Genomic DNA, 17,801 nt, shown 5'->3' on the forward strand with positions numbered 1-17,801 from the left:
AATATTACAGCATTTTTCTTCTAAGCTTGCAAGAGGTGGATGTGGTATAATTTAGTGATATGCTGTTGTGTTTGTTTTTAATATCAAATATATGTTGATTTTAAAAAATGAAAGAAAGAAGTGACCATTGTAAAATATAGTCACCTGTAGAAAGTTATTACAAATGAGCTAAAAGCTTGTGCTTTCAGAAAAATAACACTGGGTTGTAATTGTCTAAAAAGAATTGTTTGGTTTTATGTTTTGCAATCTGAAGTATAAGTGTAAAAGAGTATTTATATTATGTAACATATCTTTTAGGCTGTGTCTGTTCTTAGTCAGAATCTGCGAGATGTTGATGTAGCCAGTAATAATGTATCTGAAGTTCTTCGTCTGTATTTCACTGCACTTGACAAAACAAGCAAGGTAAAACACAGTAAAGAACTATTGTAATCCATATAATGATTTAATGAATTAAACATTTAATATCTATTTATTATTCTAGTGATTTTAGTATTTCCATTGATTAATAGATTTTATGTAATAAAAATATTAAAAATAAATAACCTGTATATGTACCTTATGTTTTTTTTCATATTTTAAAATGTTTTTGAGCATTCTTTCACATAAAAATTTCTTGCTTTTTTGTATACAAAAATATGAACTAAAAGTATCAGTTGTGTTCAGGGAAAGGATAAAAATAAAAAAATTTCAAATTAAAATTTTATTAAGAAATCTTCCCATAAAATTAAATCAAATGTTTAGTAATGTCTCATGTTAAATTTGTATGTACTGATAAGTATCTTTTTATGTTGATAGATGTGCAAGTGGTTGACAGAAAAGCCCTTTTTGTCTTTGAATCCAACACAGAAATCAGAAATCATGACTTCACTGTGCAACAACTTGTTATGTAGCCGAGGTATTTTAAGGTATGTTTTCAAAGTACTTAGTCGTAAAATGGCATGGGGGTTTGACAGTATTTTTTGGAAGCTATAAATCCACATTATAACCTAGCAATATCTATAATGTTGATAAAAATGAATAAAAATCCTCTAACCTTATCACTTTCAAAAGGTGGACCTCTTCTTCTTCAGCAGCAAATTTTCTAACATCATGAATATAAGTGTATAATTTGTGCCAAACTCATGAGATTATATCAGACTAAAAAGAAAAATCCAAAATGAGGTATTCAGAGTGAACAACCATTATATGATACACAGAATGTATTTAAACATTTACTTTTGAAATTAAGAAATTAAAACTTATATAATACATAATTATTTGTATTATGTTTTAAGATTTTTTAAGTAATGATTTGCTCATGCATTTTTGTTGATTGTTTAACATTAAAAATACCTTTGAGCATGAGAAAATCATCAATTTTAATGTGCAAAATATTTATAACCTCCAGATGATTATCAAACATTTTTGTTTAGAAACAAATTTGTATTTTATTTCTTATTTTAACTGTTTTGCCCGTTACCAAGTTTGGTTAATTTTACAGACCTCATAACCACTTTAAACATTTAGGAAATAAATATCAATTACACTTTTTTTTATTTTAGTTATACACTTTCTATATTTATTATTTTTATTTTATTGATCTTTCACCTTTATCTGACTAACATTACAGAGGTTACAACGATGTAGCACATGCATACTCATGTTACCATGTTCAATATTATAAAACTGGTATTTACAAAATAATCTGTCTTGGCTTTGTTTCAGTGGACCAATATTTTGTAAAATATGGTCACATTTCAGTTATAATGCATCACATATGTGTATACATTATTTACAAATAAGTTCTTAAATTTTAGTTATTTTTCTTAAAACAAAGAATAGTTGATAAAGAAATATAAAAAAAACAATAATCTCTACTGCTTACAGGAGTAAGAACTTTGTACTCACTTGCCATATACATGGCAGGCCATACCTTTCATCTGAAGTCCTGTCACATTTCACATATGTAAAATAAAATAACTTTTTTAGGTTTTATTTATAATTTAAAAAAATTATAAATGACTATATCAAAATCACAGAATTCCACTGTAATTTATAAGACTTACCAACTAAACTATATTATGGTCTAAGAAAAAAATTGGTTTCAAACAACATTTTCACCTACCCCTTACTTCCAAGATTTAAGACAGAAGAAACAATCTTGGGAAATTTCTACTTTAAGAGCTTTGGAAAACCAGGTGGGAAAAATTTTGAGTTTTTGATTGGTTATAAAGCCATGACAGAACAAAAGAGATGTATATAAGGAAGTACTTGATTCACTAAATATTGTGAAATCTTCACAAATAGAAAAGATAAAGGTTCTTATTTTATATCCCAGCTTGTCAGTATCAGTAATATAAGTTTTTAATTCATAATAAACTCTAGACTTTCTAGTTGAACATCACAAACATCTAATTTGAACCAAGCTGTGTTCAACATACAATGTGAAACATAAAAATTGATATTTAGGAATTTTGTTTTAGTAATTACTTTTAAATTAAGTAATGTATAATATTAAAAATGGAAATATAGTCTACAATGTGATACTAAACTTATTGGCACATATTCATAAAATAGTAGTTCAATAAAATTTTGAATGCAAGTCTACAACATTGTGGCATGCCCTTTGACCTCTGACCATAGAAAAACCCATAGCAAGAGAGTTAATGGATTTTTTGTTCTTGTTGCTGATGCCACATAATGAGAATATCAAAGTGACCATGTGGAAAGCACATAGTGGACTATAATATTGATTTTTACTGTCCCAAAAAGAAATTTAAATATATAGTGATTATTCTCTTATGTTATTATTATTATGCTATAAGTTCATGATGCTGAAATGTTCATCTCAACAATAAAAATGTTTCATGTTTTACTAGTATAAAATAAAGTATGTATAAATGGAAATAATGTGGACTTTTTAAATAGTGCTGCATTTACAGTGTTTACAAGATAGACTGCACAAAAAAGTTTCAGCATCTGTGTTGAATGTGTTATGATAATATTGTACAGTTGTGATTGTAAATTTCAAAATATGTTTAACATTAAATAGACTTATTCATGTAGTAATTGGTTTGTTTCACTATCTGTTACATAAAATTTGTGTTTAGTATTCAGAAGAAGCAAGCCAAGTGTAGCTATTGACTACCATCCCAAGCTCTATATTGGAAGGTCAGAGGTCTTACACTTCTGTACGTAAAGACTTATAGAAAATAAGTAGATAAATTATATTATTTAATGAAATATAAATGATATTTATATGTGCATATAATGCATATATATGCATATATATCAAGCATGTGATATAACATGCTCCCCATTTTCAGTTGTGAAGACACTACAATTTTAGTACAGTCTGTCCTGCTATTTGGTTAGTAGTAACCATGTAAGCAGTTATTGCTGCTAACTCATTGCCTTACATTTAGACAACAGTTCTCAATTAGGGATAGCTATACCTGAATTTCAGGAGTTTCTGAAATGGCCATTTAGCTTATATGTCACATAAGGTGCTATTCAGGCTGAAAATATAACCAGCATCAATCAGGAGTTAGTACTAGCTACACCTTTATCTGTATCTTATAATAAATTTTAAATGCTTCTAAACCATATTAGTTACCTGTTAGGAGGAATAAATCAGTGTGCTTAATGTAGTGGAACTGTGGTAACTTCAACCCATCTCCAGTCAACTCAGAATTAAACCTCAGACTTTCTGGATTAACATAAGTGCTGTAGTAATTTAGTATGTAGGTTAATCTACTAATAATTGTTTTCAAGGCACTTCTTAAGAATTCAATGTAACACATTTTTCCCATATCACAAACAAGGCTCATCCATGAGATGTTTGAGGATCATGGAACAGCAGTTGGTACTTTTACTTTTGTATTTCTGGGAATTCTGAACCTCTTAGAAGCAAAGCAAGTCCTTTTGTTAGCTAAGCTAAAGCATTAACCCACTAGCTGAGTTAGCAAAGCACTTGTTTGTGCAACTAATAGGCCCAGGTTCAAACTTTTTTGCCAAAAATACAAAAAAAGTGGATTAGATCAAGGAAAACTGCTGATCAAATAGTCCTTCAACAACCCTGAAATAAAGCTAGAGGATGTCTTGTTTGTTAGTGGTAAAGAACATAGTAACTTAAGTTGTTTAAAAGTGCCATATGAACAATTGATATTGGGTTAATTCTTTAGTTCACTTGGTTATCTCACTCGTCTGGTTGTGTGAGAGGTCTTGTGTTTGAATCTAGAGCATAGAAATAACGAAAGAAAATGAGATTGCCACTCAAGCACTTCAGTTGTCATCACAAAAGTTGATATTTCTGACAATTTAAGCTGCTTTTAATACAATATTTTTATAGTTCATTTAACATCTTCTTAGTGATTGTAATTCAAATTTGTAAAAGACAGTTCATGAATTAGTTACTGTTGTCTCCATCGGTATTAATCTGTGTAACTAAACAATAATGAGGTTATATTTATTTTAGGCAAATCGATTCCAACATTGAAACTGTAAATAACTTGCGTCGAGATAAATGGATTGTTGAAGGAAAACTGAGAAAGTAAGTTTTTAGTCCATTAAGACCACATGTAAATTACCTGTTGATTTTTATTTTCTAAACATGTGCACTGTAATAGTTATTAAGCCAGTAAGATGTTATTTCAAATAAAAACTGTATTTAAAAAAAATCTTGAACATTTAAGTTATTTTTTTTAACTCCAAACTCCACAGAAAGATTCTATGTAATAAACACTCATATGTCTTTGAGTTCTTCTTTCAATTCACCTTGTAACTTTCTTGTTCACATTTATAATGTTTATTTTTCAAGCCTTCATCCACATTTTTCAAGTTTTTAATAACCAACCATTAGTTAGTTTTTAATTAGTATGTACAGTTCTGAAAATTTCTTTCCCAAAAACTTTCTTAAGATAATAAAGTAAACCTAAAGTTAACCATTTTGCTTCAGTAATAACAAAAAGAAATTGTATTATCCTTTGCAAAGTTTCTACAGAACACAAGTAATAATAAGCCAGTATTGTTACTTATTTGCATCTTAGACTGAAAGTCAAAAGATGTTTTTCATTGAGAAAAATCAGTCAGATGAAGATATTGATCAAAAGAGCAAAAATCGTAATAAAACTTTGATCCTTTTTTTTTTCAAAATGCTGTTACAGACTCCGAAACATTCAACAAATCAGGGCATTAAAATGCCAAATAAAACAGGAATCCATCAATACTTCTGTTGACAACAACAATGGAGAAGATTTGAAGGAATCTAAAGCCAAGCAACAGAGTTTTGAAATGGGAACTAGCATAGATATGAATGTAAATACTGATGTTAAAAATAAGAGGGTATTGTCAGGTAATGAAACGTGTAAGACAACCAAAGGGGGTAAGGACAAAACAAAAGAAGAAGATGAAAATGATGATGAAAGTGGCAATGAGAGTGATGCTACTCGAGCAACAAGCAGATTGTCAGAAGGAGAGGTAAGTGCAAAAACCTTACTATTCTGTATAGAAGAATAAAAATCAAATCATTTTATCTAGTACTATCAAATACATAGTTTTTGTAAAAAGAAATTTGGTTTTATTATAGAATTTGTTTTTATAAAAACCTTTTAGTTGATAGTTTTTTTTTGTTGTTTGTTTTTTTATTTGGCAGACTACTGACCACCTGAAAAAAATTATCATTCTTGGAAAGTTCAATGAGAGTAAACATTCTTAGTAACCATATGTTGCTCATTATTTACTTATTTTTAATTTTCATTTTAATTGAAGAAGAAAGAAAAAATAAGACGTTAACTGCAAAATGTCTGCATGTGCCAGAAAACTTACTGAGCTTTACATTACCATTTCATTGTTATAATTTCTGAAATGCAAATAGCATACTCATTCATAATTGTTGCTGTTCTTAATCAAAGAACTCATTACATTATTCCGATATTAATTACTTAATTTCCATGTAATTAATTGTATAATGTAATTTATATGATAAGCAATAGGTATAGCAGGTGTAACATATAACATTCTTTTTGCCCTCATTTGTGGTCTCTCAGCAAAATGCATACAGATCCACACTTTGTTTTCAGTTTTTCTAATAAAATTAGTTGAACCCTCAGATATTGCATTGGAGTGTTATGGTGTTTAATTTATATCAAAAAACTGTTTTATAATTGAAAATGTTTTTCAACATTAAAAATAAAAAAAACTTAATTTCTTATTAAACAGATTTACATGAAATGAATAGTAATATATAATATAAATAAGGTATTAGATGTAATAAGATTGAATTTCTTGTTTGTAGAAAGTGAGTATAATCTCAGCATTGTCTCAATAGATTGATCATATTACCAAGTGAGGTACAGCAAAATGTAAGGGAACAAGTCAAAACATTTTGTCATTTCTGTTGATCCTAATCACCTTGAAGTAACCAAACCAGTTGTATTATGAATGGGCTGATAATAAATAACACAGGAAGATCTGAAAAGATCATCCATTAATGTTCCAAACAGTACAGGTGATGAAATTTGAATCAAGCAATAAGAGGACTTATTATTCTTGAGATATTTACATAAATACATTTTATTATAGGAAATAGTGTAAAACACAGAATATACACAAAAGAGGGGCATGATTGATAGACAGAAAATATAAAAATTGAAAGCTGTAGATAATAGTTTTGTAAATAATTCAAATTAGGCTTAAGAATATAACAAGTCAAAAATTTTGAAAAGAATATTTATCCCTTGGTTTTCAGATATAATGAAAATACTATTTAGATTTGTGTTGACACCTTTAGGCATCTGTGAGTTGTTTCTAAAATGCCAAACCATGTAGAAATTACCAAATGGGATTAACTTATATTGTGATTAAACTATCTTCCAGTTAAAACAGTGCATAAGTTGAAGCAAAGTTTGTTAACTTTTACTATATTGTTGTTTTTAGAAAGCTTTTAGAATATTATTTTCCTTCAAATATTTTTTTCAGCATTACTAAATGCAGAAAAGTTGCAATTAGCCATGTATGGAAATTGGTTAATCTAGTCTTCATTCAAAATCTTTGCTGTCAGATAAACAAAGAAATCAGATGAACACATAAATATATGAGACATTTGAAATATAATTAGAAAATTTATTTTAAAGAAAGACTATTAAAAATGCAGAGTTTTCTTAACTATTACAGAGTTTTTTGCTGATGCTTGTTATGAAATCAGATATTTGTAGCAATGAATTTTTAAAAGGTTTCACTGCTAATCAATTTTAGCATAATAATGTTTTAAGCAAGTGTTTTTATAATCCTTTGCTCATATAGTATTACACAGATTATGTGAGCAACACACAAGACTTAATTTGGCTAATCATAATTTACTTATTTACTTATGATGTAATGAATCTGCAACTGTGTTTCATTTTTAAACAGGATGAAGAACTGGGTATATGTGATGAAGAATTAGGAAAAAGAATTGAAAAACTTTCCAAGGTAAATTTTCAAGTTGTGTATCTTTACTTTTGTATTAATATGGGAAATGTTAATTTAGCTATTAGTAAACTCAGAGTTATAAGATATAGTTACAAGTAAACGTGTTTTTGTATCTTTTATTAAAATCAATACTTTTAGGAGGGACAATGTTATTCAAACCGATCCGTCTAACTGGTAGAAATAGATCCATCTAAATAAAAGTTACATTTAATGTTTTTAATGTATTACCATCTTTTACGAGAAACGGTGAAGAAACGCAACATTTAATGGATACTTGGACATGAGTTTTATAGAGATGTTATGCAATATTACATTTTTCGGTTTTGGTGAATTTATGGGTGTGATGTTGAGGAGAAACATCTTCTTAAGTATGTTTCAATGCAGCTGTATTGTTGTCATGTTTGATGAAATTTCTTTACAAATAAGAAAACTATTTCATTCCTGTCCATAAGTTCTACTTCCAACTAGCTCAGTTGTATAGTTTTATAAAGTTTGATTTTAAAAGTACCTTTGTCAACAAAAAGGGAGATTTATTTTAAAGAATGGTTTTCTTAAACAAGTAAAAAGATCAATTAGATCAATTATGAGGTTTTAATGTGATAATAGTCCTTCACTGGGACAACAGTAAGTCTATGGATTTACAGCGCTAAAATCAGGGGCTCAGTCCCCCTTGATGGACACAGCAGATAGTCTTACGTGGCTTTGCTATACGAAAAACACTCTATTGATATGGAAATATAAAGTTTACTGGTTCTTTTTAAAGAAATAGTAACCAAATAGTCACAAATTTTATTCTTCAGCAGACTCAATTTTTTTTACATGGATTTTCTAACATTAGTTAATTAAAAACTTTGTCTTCCTATTATGTTCATAATTTAGGTATTTCTTTTATATTTTGGACATGTTTCAATGCAACTTCAAACAAATTGGAACAGCCTTGAATCATGAAATTATTTTTTTCATTGCATAATTTTTGCTCTTTTGTGTTAAACATCATAAAATAATATAACTCATTAAAATAAACTGAAAGATATATTGCATTATAAAAATATGAAAATTAGTGTCAGTACAAAACATCATTAATGAATAATGACAGTGGATATTTAAAAAGCATTGATTGATTTTGATACAGCTTTATTTCTTTTTTACACTCTTCCTCAACTTAATTATGTAATTCCACAATTTTTTTGCCTGCAGCAACAAGCACAGTTTCACAGCAAATTATCCAAGGCACTTCAGTCTCTTAGAGCTACAAGTTTTGGTCAGGATCGGTATCATCGTCGTTACTGGGTTCTTCCATTATCTGGTGGCATTTTTGTTGAAGGGATGGAGTCAGCAGAACTGGAAAATGAGCAATTTGAAGAACAGGATGGAATACTAGTAGAAAAGAATGAAACAGATCAAGAAAGAATAGACTGTAGAAATAAAGTAATTGATAAAGATGAATTTCAAGATGCACCGGCAAAATTGGAAGTAAAAGATAAAGTAGAAAATCTTGTAACACCTTTGAAGTTGGAATCTATGGAAGTAGACACACATATAGATCTTCCAGAAGAAACAAATAAAGCTGAAGTGAGTTTCAAAGAAGAAATCACATCAGACAAAATACATGAAAATGAAAAGAAACAAAAAACTGAGCATTTAAACTTTGAAGAAGATAAAGCTATTAATATTGTTAATGAAGATGGTATGAATGACAAAATGAGTAATGCTGATAAAGGTTCAAAAGGAGATAAGGCTGTTACAAGTGCAATTTCTAATATAGAAATTCAAGGGGTTTCCAAGCATGGAGACACTCCAAGTTATGACAAAACTTTATCCAAACAACTGAAAAGTTCCCAAGACACTGTTGTTTTGTTAGAGACAAAGAGGCCACAAAGTGATGAAAGTGTGTTGAATTCTAGCACAGCTAGCAAACTTGCTATTCCTAAAACTTCATCAAGTGGTACCCTTAATATTGAACAAAATTGGTTACTTCACTCTCCATTTTTTGCTTCACTTCTTGCAGGCTCAATGCTTATGAATGGACCTTTGTTACATGGTAGGGAGTTGAATGGCAGCTACTTTAACTTACCTAAAACTGACACAGCTGTGTCTAGTTCATCATTTAGTCCATTATTAGGACTGTCCCCTGGGTTTCTGTCAGCAGAGCAAGTTCTCAAGAATCTAGCAGAGAAGCAACCAAATCAGAAACCTTGGTTTAGTGTTCTTCCTAGAATGCCTTGTGATAATACAACTTTTTCCCAAGAAGCACAGTGTAAACTAGCATCATTAAAATCTTCTAACAGTTCTCCTCAGAAGCCATTAAGTGCATCAGTTAACTCTCATTTAACTACAAAAACAACATCAATTCTTGGAACTATACAGGAATCATCTTCACAGAACCTATCCACACCCATTATCTCCAACAGCAGTCAAAGTTATCCTGCTACAGCCTTACCTTTTTCTAACCTCCAGCTTGGACTGTTAAATGGACTCCCACCTCCTCTGTTACCTAATCCACTTCTTAGTCCTGTTTCGAATTCACTTTACCACAGTACCTCAATATCCACCACAGCAGGATCTGCTCAACTCACTTCTACACCAACATCCACAGTTTCCCAACCAATAAATCCCCTATTATTCTGTTCTACTCCTACTACAGTTTCATCCCCGAGCTATACTCCTAACTCCATGCAATACGGGTTTTATTCTAAACTTAACAACTCTATAGAGGAGACTTCAGGAGTTCATCAAAAAGTATCAACGGAATCTGTGAACCATGCCAAACTTTCCTCGTTACCTCCAGGTAATAAAAAAGATTGAATATTGCTGATTTTTTAGCATTGTTTAACATCTTAACATAATACAGTTCTTTAATATAAAAAAGTATTACTACTAGTCATTATCTAGTTTATTGTAATTTGAGAAATTTTGACCAAAAGAAGGAACTGAAGGCCACTGCTTATTTGTGCAAACAAACACCTCAAATATTTTTTTACCCAAAAGAAATATTATATTCACAGTGTAACATTTTTTGTTTACTGAAGTTTAATATTTTGTTTTATACTAGGTTTTTAAGAATACAGTAATATGTATTAATACATATCTCACAAATGTTGAATTCAAATGCTTATTATAAACTGATATTTAAGTGCACAAACATTTATTTATATTTTGGTATTTAATATTCTGCTGAAAAATTAAAACATTTTCATGTACATTATGAGTTCATTGCATTCTAGATGTCTCAAGTGTTTGTCAGTCCTGTCCCATGTTATTAACCACAGTAGGTTTTGCTATATTGTCTTCCATTTTGTAGCTGTTGAATGCTGTCAGAATATACTTGTATTTTACTTGTTAGTACTGGAGATCCAAGAAAGTGTGGCTTTTCTCAATGAACTTTGAATATATGTTGTCAAATATCTGTCTAATGAGTTTCTTTTAACAACAAATGTTGAAATTGGCCCCAAAACCATTAAACAATAAGCTTTGGTTTTTAGCAACAGAAATGATCATTTACAAGCTTCAAGCTACTTTACACTTACACTAGAAGTAAAGCTTTTTGCTAGATTCAGTCCTTTCATCAGTTCTCATTTCTGTCATGTTCTTCAAGGAGCAGATAGGGAGAGATGTTTTTGGACATCTTAATGATATTTTTACACAACAAACTTGTGAATTAATTTAGTGGTGAAGGAAAGATTTGATTCATTTTTTTTTACACAGGTGAGATTTTGTAGTCTTTGTTTTTTGGATTATTCATCTGGTAAAACAACTGATGTAAACTGTGATGTCCTTTTTTAATTTGATTGCTTTTTATTTCTTTTAGCTTTGGGCTGCACTTGTTTAGAATTGATGAATCCAACTTCTAGTTTTGTTTCCTTACACTTGTGGTTTCTAAGAGAACTAATCTGAAACTGACATATCTGTCTTGTCTCAGGAGGTATCTAGTCTTGTTACAGCTTAGAATGATTAAATAATGAAGGCAGGTCAGTGGATGATCAACATAGATATGTATAATTCTTACCATCTTGTTCTTTAAGTTATTTTTTAGTTTAATTTTTGAGTATCTGTGTTTCATTTCCAAGCTCTTTTTATTTGATTGTCATTTTTTTCCAACAATCTTAAAATTCCTCATTTTATAAGTCTTCCCTAAAATAATTCCTCACTAATTTATATAAAGCCATAAAATTAAAAATATCACTGTTTTGTGTCGTCTTGAAATGTTAATGTTGTGATGACACTTCCTTTGGCCTTCTGTAAATAACTGGTGGATTCATGGGTATGGATTGAGAAGTAGTTAGGTTATATGGTTTTTATAGTAAGATTTTTGAGAAACCATAAGGTGATAAATTAAAACATTATCAGAATTTACACATCCAAACATCTAAGGAAGTTCTTGATTTCTACTAACAAACACTTTATATTCAAAATTTCTCTGTTAATATTCTACAAGTGTCACTTATCATATTAAGCTGAAGATTTGCCCCTATTCTCCCTAGTATGTTTTTGAAATATTCATAAATATTTCTTAATTTTCACTCAAGTAGTCCTAATTTTATCTCTCAAAATATTTGTTGGCTGGAAATTATCTTGTCCACAGAAACACTTTGTAAGATATGCAGTGCTAGTATTTATTTGAATGAAGTCAAATAAAATTTTGTGGTACCTAATACATGTAGCAGGAAGTTTATTTGCAGCTCACTTCTCTGAAGGTTAAGAAGGATATACAATGTTTTCTCAAAAGTAGTTTTGAAGACTATATTCTGCACTGAAACATAGATATCTCCTTCTTCCAGTACTTTCACCTTTCAATCACTTGCTCTGATTTAGGATTGTAAATAGTCATATACTGTTATAAAATTTTTTTATTATTTTCTTTTAAAGTAGAGTATCGAAAAGGTTGGTGGAGGATCACTGACTCGGAACAGTTGAAAACATTACTAAATGCTCTTCATCCAAGAGGTATAAGAGAAAGGCATCTACAGAGGCAGTTCCAAAAATACTTCAATTATGCATGTCAAGCTTGTACTCAGGGTCATCATGAAAGTATGTAATATATAATTTTAAGATAAGACTTATTGTCATTCAAATGTTTTATCTTCTTTAGATCTAACAATATGGTTACTATTGTTGTGGTCATACCATAATGCAAATTATTGACACTTGTATTCTGCTTTCATAAAGAAGTATTTGTTGTAAATAAATGACTAGGGTGATAAAAATAGTGTTATCAAGTAATAATAACAAAAATAATGTTATCAAGCATTCAGTTTATTAAACTGTTTAATATGGTGAAACTGGTCAGTTTGTAATAGTAATCAAGGAATTTGTGTCACTACTTAATTTTCCCAGCTCAGCTGTTATTAAGTGCTCAAGTTTGATATAAGAATGTAAAATAACGTATTAAAAGCCTGCAATATTTACATCTAGCAGAATGTTTTAAAGTCATAGAATTGAGCTTTTATACTTGAGATGTTTATTTACATTCAAATGTTTTAAAGACCTTTAGTATTTAATATAATTTCTTTTACTTTTATTTGTTCTTATCTACTACAAGTATGTTTAATGTTTTCATATAGGTTCTGCATAGGATTTTATTACTTAGTTTGGCTCCAATGTGCAAATTGCGTGCAACAAATCTTCTTTTGATGAAATTTCATACACATTATAGTTGCCATCTGCTAGTAAACAACATTCACAAATGATATATCTACAGATATTTTCTATTTTATGCAGCAGTTAACACTATAACTTCACATGCATTTAATAAAGAAACTTAGTAAATCAAATATTGTTTAATTTCTAAGTCTTAGTTCAAGGGAGATCCAGTTCATTTACTCTTTGATCAAAGTATGTTATTGGTTGTGTATTAGTTTCCGAGAATTCCAGTCCTCGTCAGTAACCTTGAACATAAGTTAACCAAACAGAGATACAGTTGCAACAGAAAGTGTTTATACCTCTGTGTCCGGAGTGTTTTTTTGCTCATAACTTAAAAAGTATCATGATTGGGCTAATAGAAGTATAATATATTATAAATATTATACTAACACACATCTACATAAATTTTTATGTAAATTAAATGAAAAATAAACTGTTTATAAACAAATAACCAAAAATAGGAGGAGCAGAAAGTGTTTGTACAGTTCAGAACGTGTGGAAAAACTGATATTCCCGTAAATATTTTGTTTAATTTGATGAATAAACTACATTATACCATTCCAGAACTAAACACTGGGTTCATAATTATTGGAATTTAACTAGCAAAAAATGTACTTCCAGCAATTTAGTGCCATCTCCATCATTATCTGCTTGGTCATCATGTCCAGTGATTTAAAAAACTGAATTATTATAAAATACAAGTCTCGTGTTTCTCTTTCCAGTATTGCTACACAACTTAATGTGCCGAAATCTACTGTTCAAAGCCTAATTGCCAAGTTTAAGCTTGCAGGATCAACTGCTAATCTCCCACGTTCCGGATGCCTCACCAAAATTCCAGAGAGAATCAAGAGGAAGGTTCTCAGAGAAATTAGTAGAAACCCTCATTTAACATGTAATGACACACAGAAACCGGTAAGGGAAACTGGGGTTGAAGTAAGCACCTCTACAGTTACGAATATGTTATGCTCTTCTGGGTTCAAAGCATGCCATCCTCGTAGAACTCCATATTTAAAGCCTGTTCATTTAGAAGTATGATTAAGGTATGCAAAAAAGCATGTAGATAACCCCTTTACCTATTGGAAGAGTATCCTTTGGTCATACGAGACTAAAATCAAGCTTTTCGGTCACAATGATGTTCGTAATATTTTCCGTAAGAAGGGGGAATGAAATCTTCCCTTCTTTAACGCCGTCCCTACAGTTAAACACAGAGGTGGCTTGTTCATGCTATGGGGTTTCTGTAGCTCTTCTGGTGTAGGCAGCCTTCACCACGTCAATGGAATCATGAAAAAAGAAGAGTACGTTGATAAATTAGGCACTTATATCAAGAATGATGCTCAGAACTTGTTGCTTGAGCATTGTTGGATCTTCCAGCACGACAATGACCCTAAGCACACATCGAAATATGAGCAATCCTGGTTCCAGAGAAACCACATAAGTGTTCTGGAGTGGCCATTGCAGTCACCAATTGAAAATGATTGGGATGAATTGAAGACCAGGGTTCATCAGCATCATCCAAAAAACTTGCAAGAGTTGGAGGCCTTTTGTAAAGAAGAATGGAAGAAAATGCCAGTCGAGCACTGTCAAACGATCATGGAGAGGTATGAGAAGAGATTGTGCCAAGTAATTCACCTGAAAGGCTACTCAACTGACCATTAAAGTAGACTCACGACCACTTTCTGCCCCTCCTATATTTAGTTATTTGTTTATAAACAGTTTATTTGTCATTCAATTTACATAAAAATTTATGTAGATGTTTGTAATTATAAGATTTATAATATACACTACTTTCATTATCCTAATCATGATACTTTTTAAGTTATGAGGAAAAAGCTACTCACTATGCAGGGGTACGAACACTTTCTGTCGTAACTGTAAGCTGGACCAGACTCATGGTGAATAGTACCTGCTATTGTGTGGCTATATAATGTGAAGGACTGAATAGTGGGCAATAACACTTTTTCTTCACTTACCTATCCAGTGTATAGGTTTTTTCTCATTGTGAATAGAAAGCACACTTACACCAACAGTATGTGAAAACATACTGTTTATTTTCTGCAGTAATAAAAAATTATTCTTAAACGGTGGTACCTTCCCCCCATTCCACAAAACTATCCTGACCTTCATTTGTTCTCATAGGCATTGACCTTATGAACACTGTACCAATCTTTTATGCCTCTATATTTTTTGTGTCATTGCAGCAACGTGCTGATTATTTGACCATCCTTCATCAATCATATTGCAGCCTTTATGCAAGAGCAGATAGCTCCCTGCCTCACTTCCCAGTTGGCACTACAGTGTTAAGACATGCATTTTCATTTGTTCTTAAGGTGAATTTTGTTGCATTTTATTACTTGTTCATTCAGTAATTCCTGAACTTTTGTTGTTGTTTTTTGGTTTTTTTTATCAACATTTCATGTGGACATATGAATTTGTATTTTTGTGTTACAGAAAAAGTTCATGGCAATTTGGATGAAACTTGTGTCACTAGTCCCCAGCCAATCTGTGGATCCTTTTGTGGTCTACTGTGATTTGGTTGTCAGTTTCAGCCATTTCCTTCACCATTTGGATTTTGTATTGTTGGGATTTATTTGGGAGGTATGTATTACTTATGGGAGTGTGTCTCCTTTTTTCATTGTTACAGAAACTTTGTCAAGCTCTGTGTGGATGATTTGTGTGTGTGTGTGTGTGTGATGAGATTGCACTTTTCTTGATTCTCTTGCCCTACTGATTCTGCTCACACTTTACCTGTTCAAATGTCCCATGTTCCTACTTTGCCCTGCCCTTTTCTCTACTGTTTACATCCATTCTTTCTGTTCATTTTCCTCTCAGCCTCACCATTATCAGTAATTAAATGTCTTTCCACAGGCGGGTGGGGACCGGGTTACAACTCTTTTCTGCCATCCTCAAACCCTCCACAATGGATGATGCAGGTTTTTTCAGAGGGTCTTTGCATTCAATTCCAGTCCCTCCTCCTCTGTCCTCTTTTCCAGTTCCTTATTCTCCTCCTCAGGATTGAGTCTTGTCCTCTCATCTGACCAGAGTCAGTTCTCGATCTTTCTCGCAAAAGTACAATATAATGTGTGTTTTCTGTCCATCCGAATTTTTCTCCCTGGCTGTTTGTTCTCCCCCAAAAAGATGAAAGATTGAAGACCTATTATTAATCAATCCCAGCTAAATGACTTTCTGGGCACACCCCAATTCACTAACTCTCATCCTAACTCTCTTCAATGGGTTTTTTTCTCTGAATCTTTGGATGATTACATTTGACATCACAGATGCTTACTTTCATATCTCCATTGCTCAGGAATCATGTCTTTATCCTCATTTTATCAAGTGGGAGAATGTGTTCCAGTTCTGTGCACTACTATTAGGTTTTGCCTCATCTCCTTATGCATTGTATCAGGTTCTCCATGCCTTTGCACATCATCTTCATTTGCAGGGGCTTTGGATTCATCATTGCATGGATGACTAGCTCCTGGGCACCTCTTTCCAAGCTCAATCTGCCAGTCACATCTACTTCCTTATTTCAGAATCTGCTGGGGTGGGATTTCTCAATAAGGTGGAGAAGTTCTCTCTCACTCCCTCTGAATACTTCAATTTCCATCTTGGTCAGGCTTAGCCTTCTCCACTTCAGCTCCTGGATATGGAATTGAGCAGTCTCTAGAGCTTTATCTTAATTTTATCATCCTGCTCAAGACGTTCTCTTTCTTGGGAACATGGGCCTTCCTGGAAGCTCTCATTTCCTTGGATTGAGCACATATGAGTTTTCTTCAAGGAACACTTCTCAACCAGTGGAACTTCTCTCACAATCCCTTGGATCATCCTATTATCCTTCCCCCACAAACCAAGACCATCCTTATTTGGTGGCTTGACAGGACTTTTATCACAGTGGGGATTCCTCTTCCTCTGCCTTGTCCCAACTCATACCTGTTCACAGATGTTTCTTTGATGGGTTGGGGGGAGGCTTCCCTCAACTCTTGGAATATATTAGTTTGGTAGTCCATTGAGGAATCTACCTATCATCTCAACCACCTGGGGCTGTTGGTGGTTTGATGGGCTCTCACTCTTACTGCAGTTGGTGGTTATGGCTCATCCTGACAATTTAACTGTTGTCAGTTATATCTCCACCAAGGGGTGTTACCAAATCCAGGACCCTGTGTTTTCTCACATGCAACTTCCCATACTGGGTTCACATTTACAACACTATATTCTTGTTTGTCATGTTCTAAGTGTAATAAATCTGTTTGCATACTATCTACTGTGCTTCAATCCAGTTCTTCCTATGAAGTGATTCCTTCATTCAGGAGTTTTGTCAGTGGGTGTGTTTTTGCTGGGTATGTCTCATGTGGATGTGTTTGCAACTTATTGGAATGCCAAACTTCTTTCCTTTTCACCTCCTGTCCCACACTCCTCAGCTCTGAAGTAGATGGATTCAGTCAGAATTGAAGGGGCATTCATCTCTATGCTTATCTTCCAATCAGACTGCTGTTGAGGGTGCTTTCTCTCATACAGGCTACTTCTTTCCACGTTTTGATAGTTGCTCCATATTGGCCTGCTCAGTTATGGTTTCCTCTGCTTTGGCTCTTATAGAAGAAACAACCCCTTTCCCTTACCTTCATCCAGATTTCTGGTCCATCAGTGTCAGACTTGTTTCATCCAAATTTTGCCAAACTGTCTTCACTCATGGCTTTTGCCAATTCATTACCTCCTCT

At 32.0% G+C, this 17,801-nt stretch overlaps 1 protein-coding gene across 27 annotated transcripts in view; it reads left to right on the plus strand.

The window, feature by feature from the left end:
* Positions 1-17,801, plus strand: part of LOC143232664 (bromodomain adjacent to zinc finger domain protein 2B-like) — a 186,296-nt gene that overhangs the window by 142,033 nt on the left and 26,462 nt on the right. For 23 of the 27 annotated variants that reach the window (XM_076468345.1, XM_076468356.1, XM_076468332.1 and 20 more), the window contains 7 exons: positions 298-402; positions 796-905; positions 4,457-4,531; positions 5,145-5,457; positions 7,390-7,449; positions 8,647-10,237; positions 12,316-12,477. In XM_076468345.1, coding sequence (XP_076324460.1) covers positions 298-402; positions 796-905; positions 4,457-4,531; positions 5,145-5,457; positions 7,390-7,449; positions 8,647-10,237; positions 12,316-12,477 — 2,416 coding nt within the window. The remainder of the gene's footprint in view (positions 1-297; positions 403-795; positions 906-4,456; positions 4,532-5,144; positions 5,458-7,389; positions 7,450-8,646; positions 10,238-12,315; positions 12,478-17,801) is intronic. The other 4 variants (XM_076468334.1, XM_076468336.1, XM_076468337.1 and 1 more) reach the window with 1 other exon arrangement.

The sequence above is a fragment of the Tachypleus tridentatus genome, chromosome 11 (genome assembly GCF_004210375.1).
Source record: "Tachypleus tridentatus isolate NWPU-2018 chromosome 11, ASM421037v1, whole genome shotgun sequence".
Taxonomy (NCBI): Eukaryota; Metazoa; Arthropoda; class Merostomata; order Xiphosura; family Limulidae; genus Tachypleus; species Tachypleus tridentatus.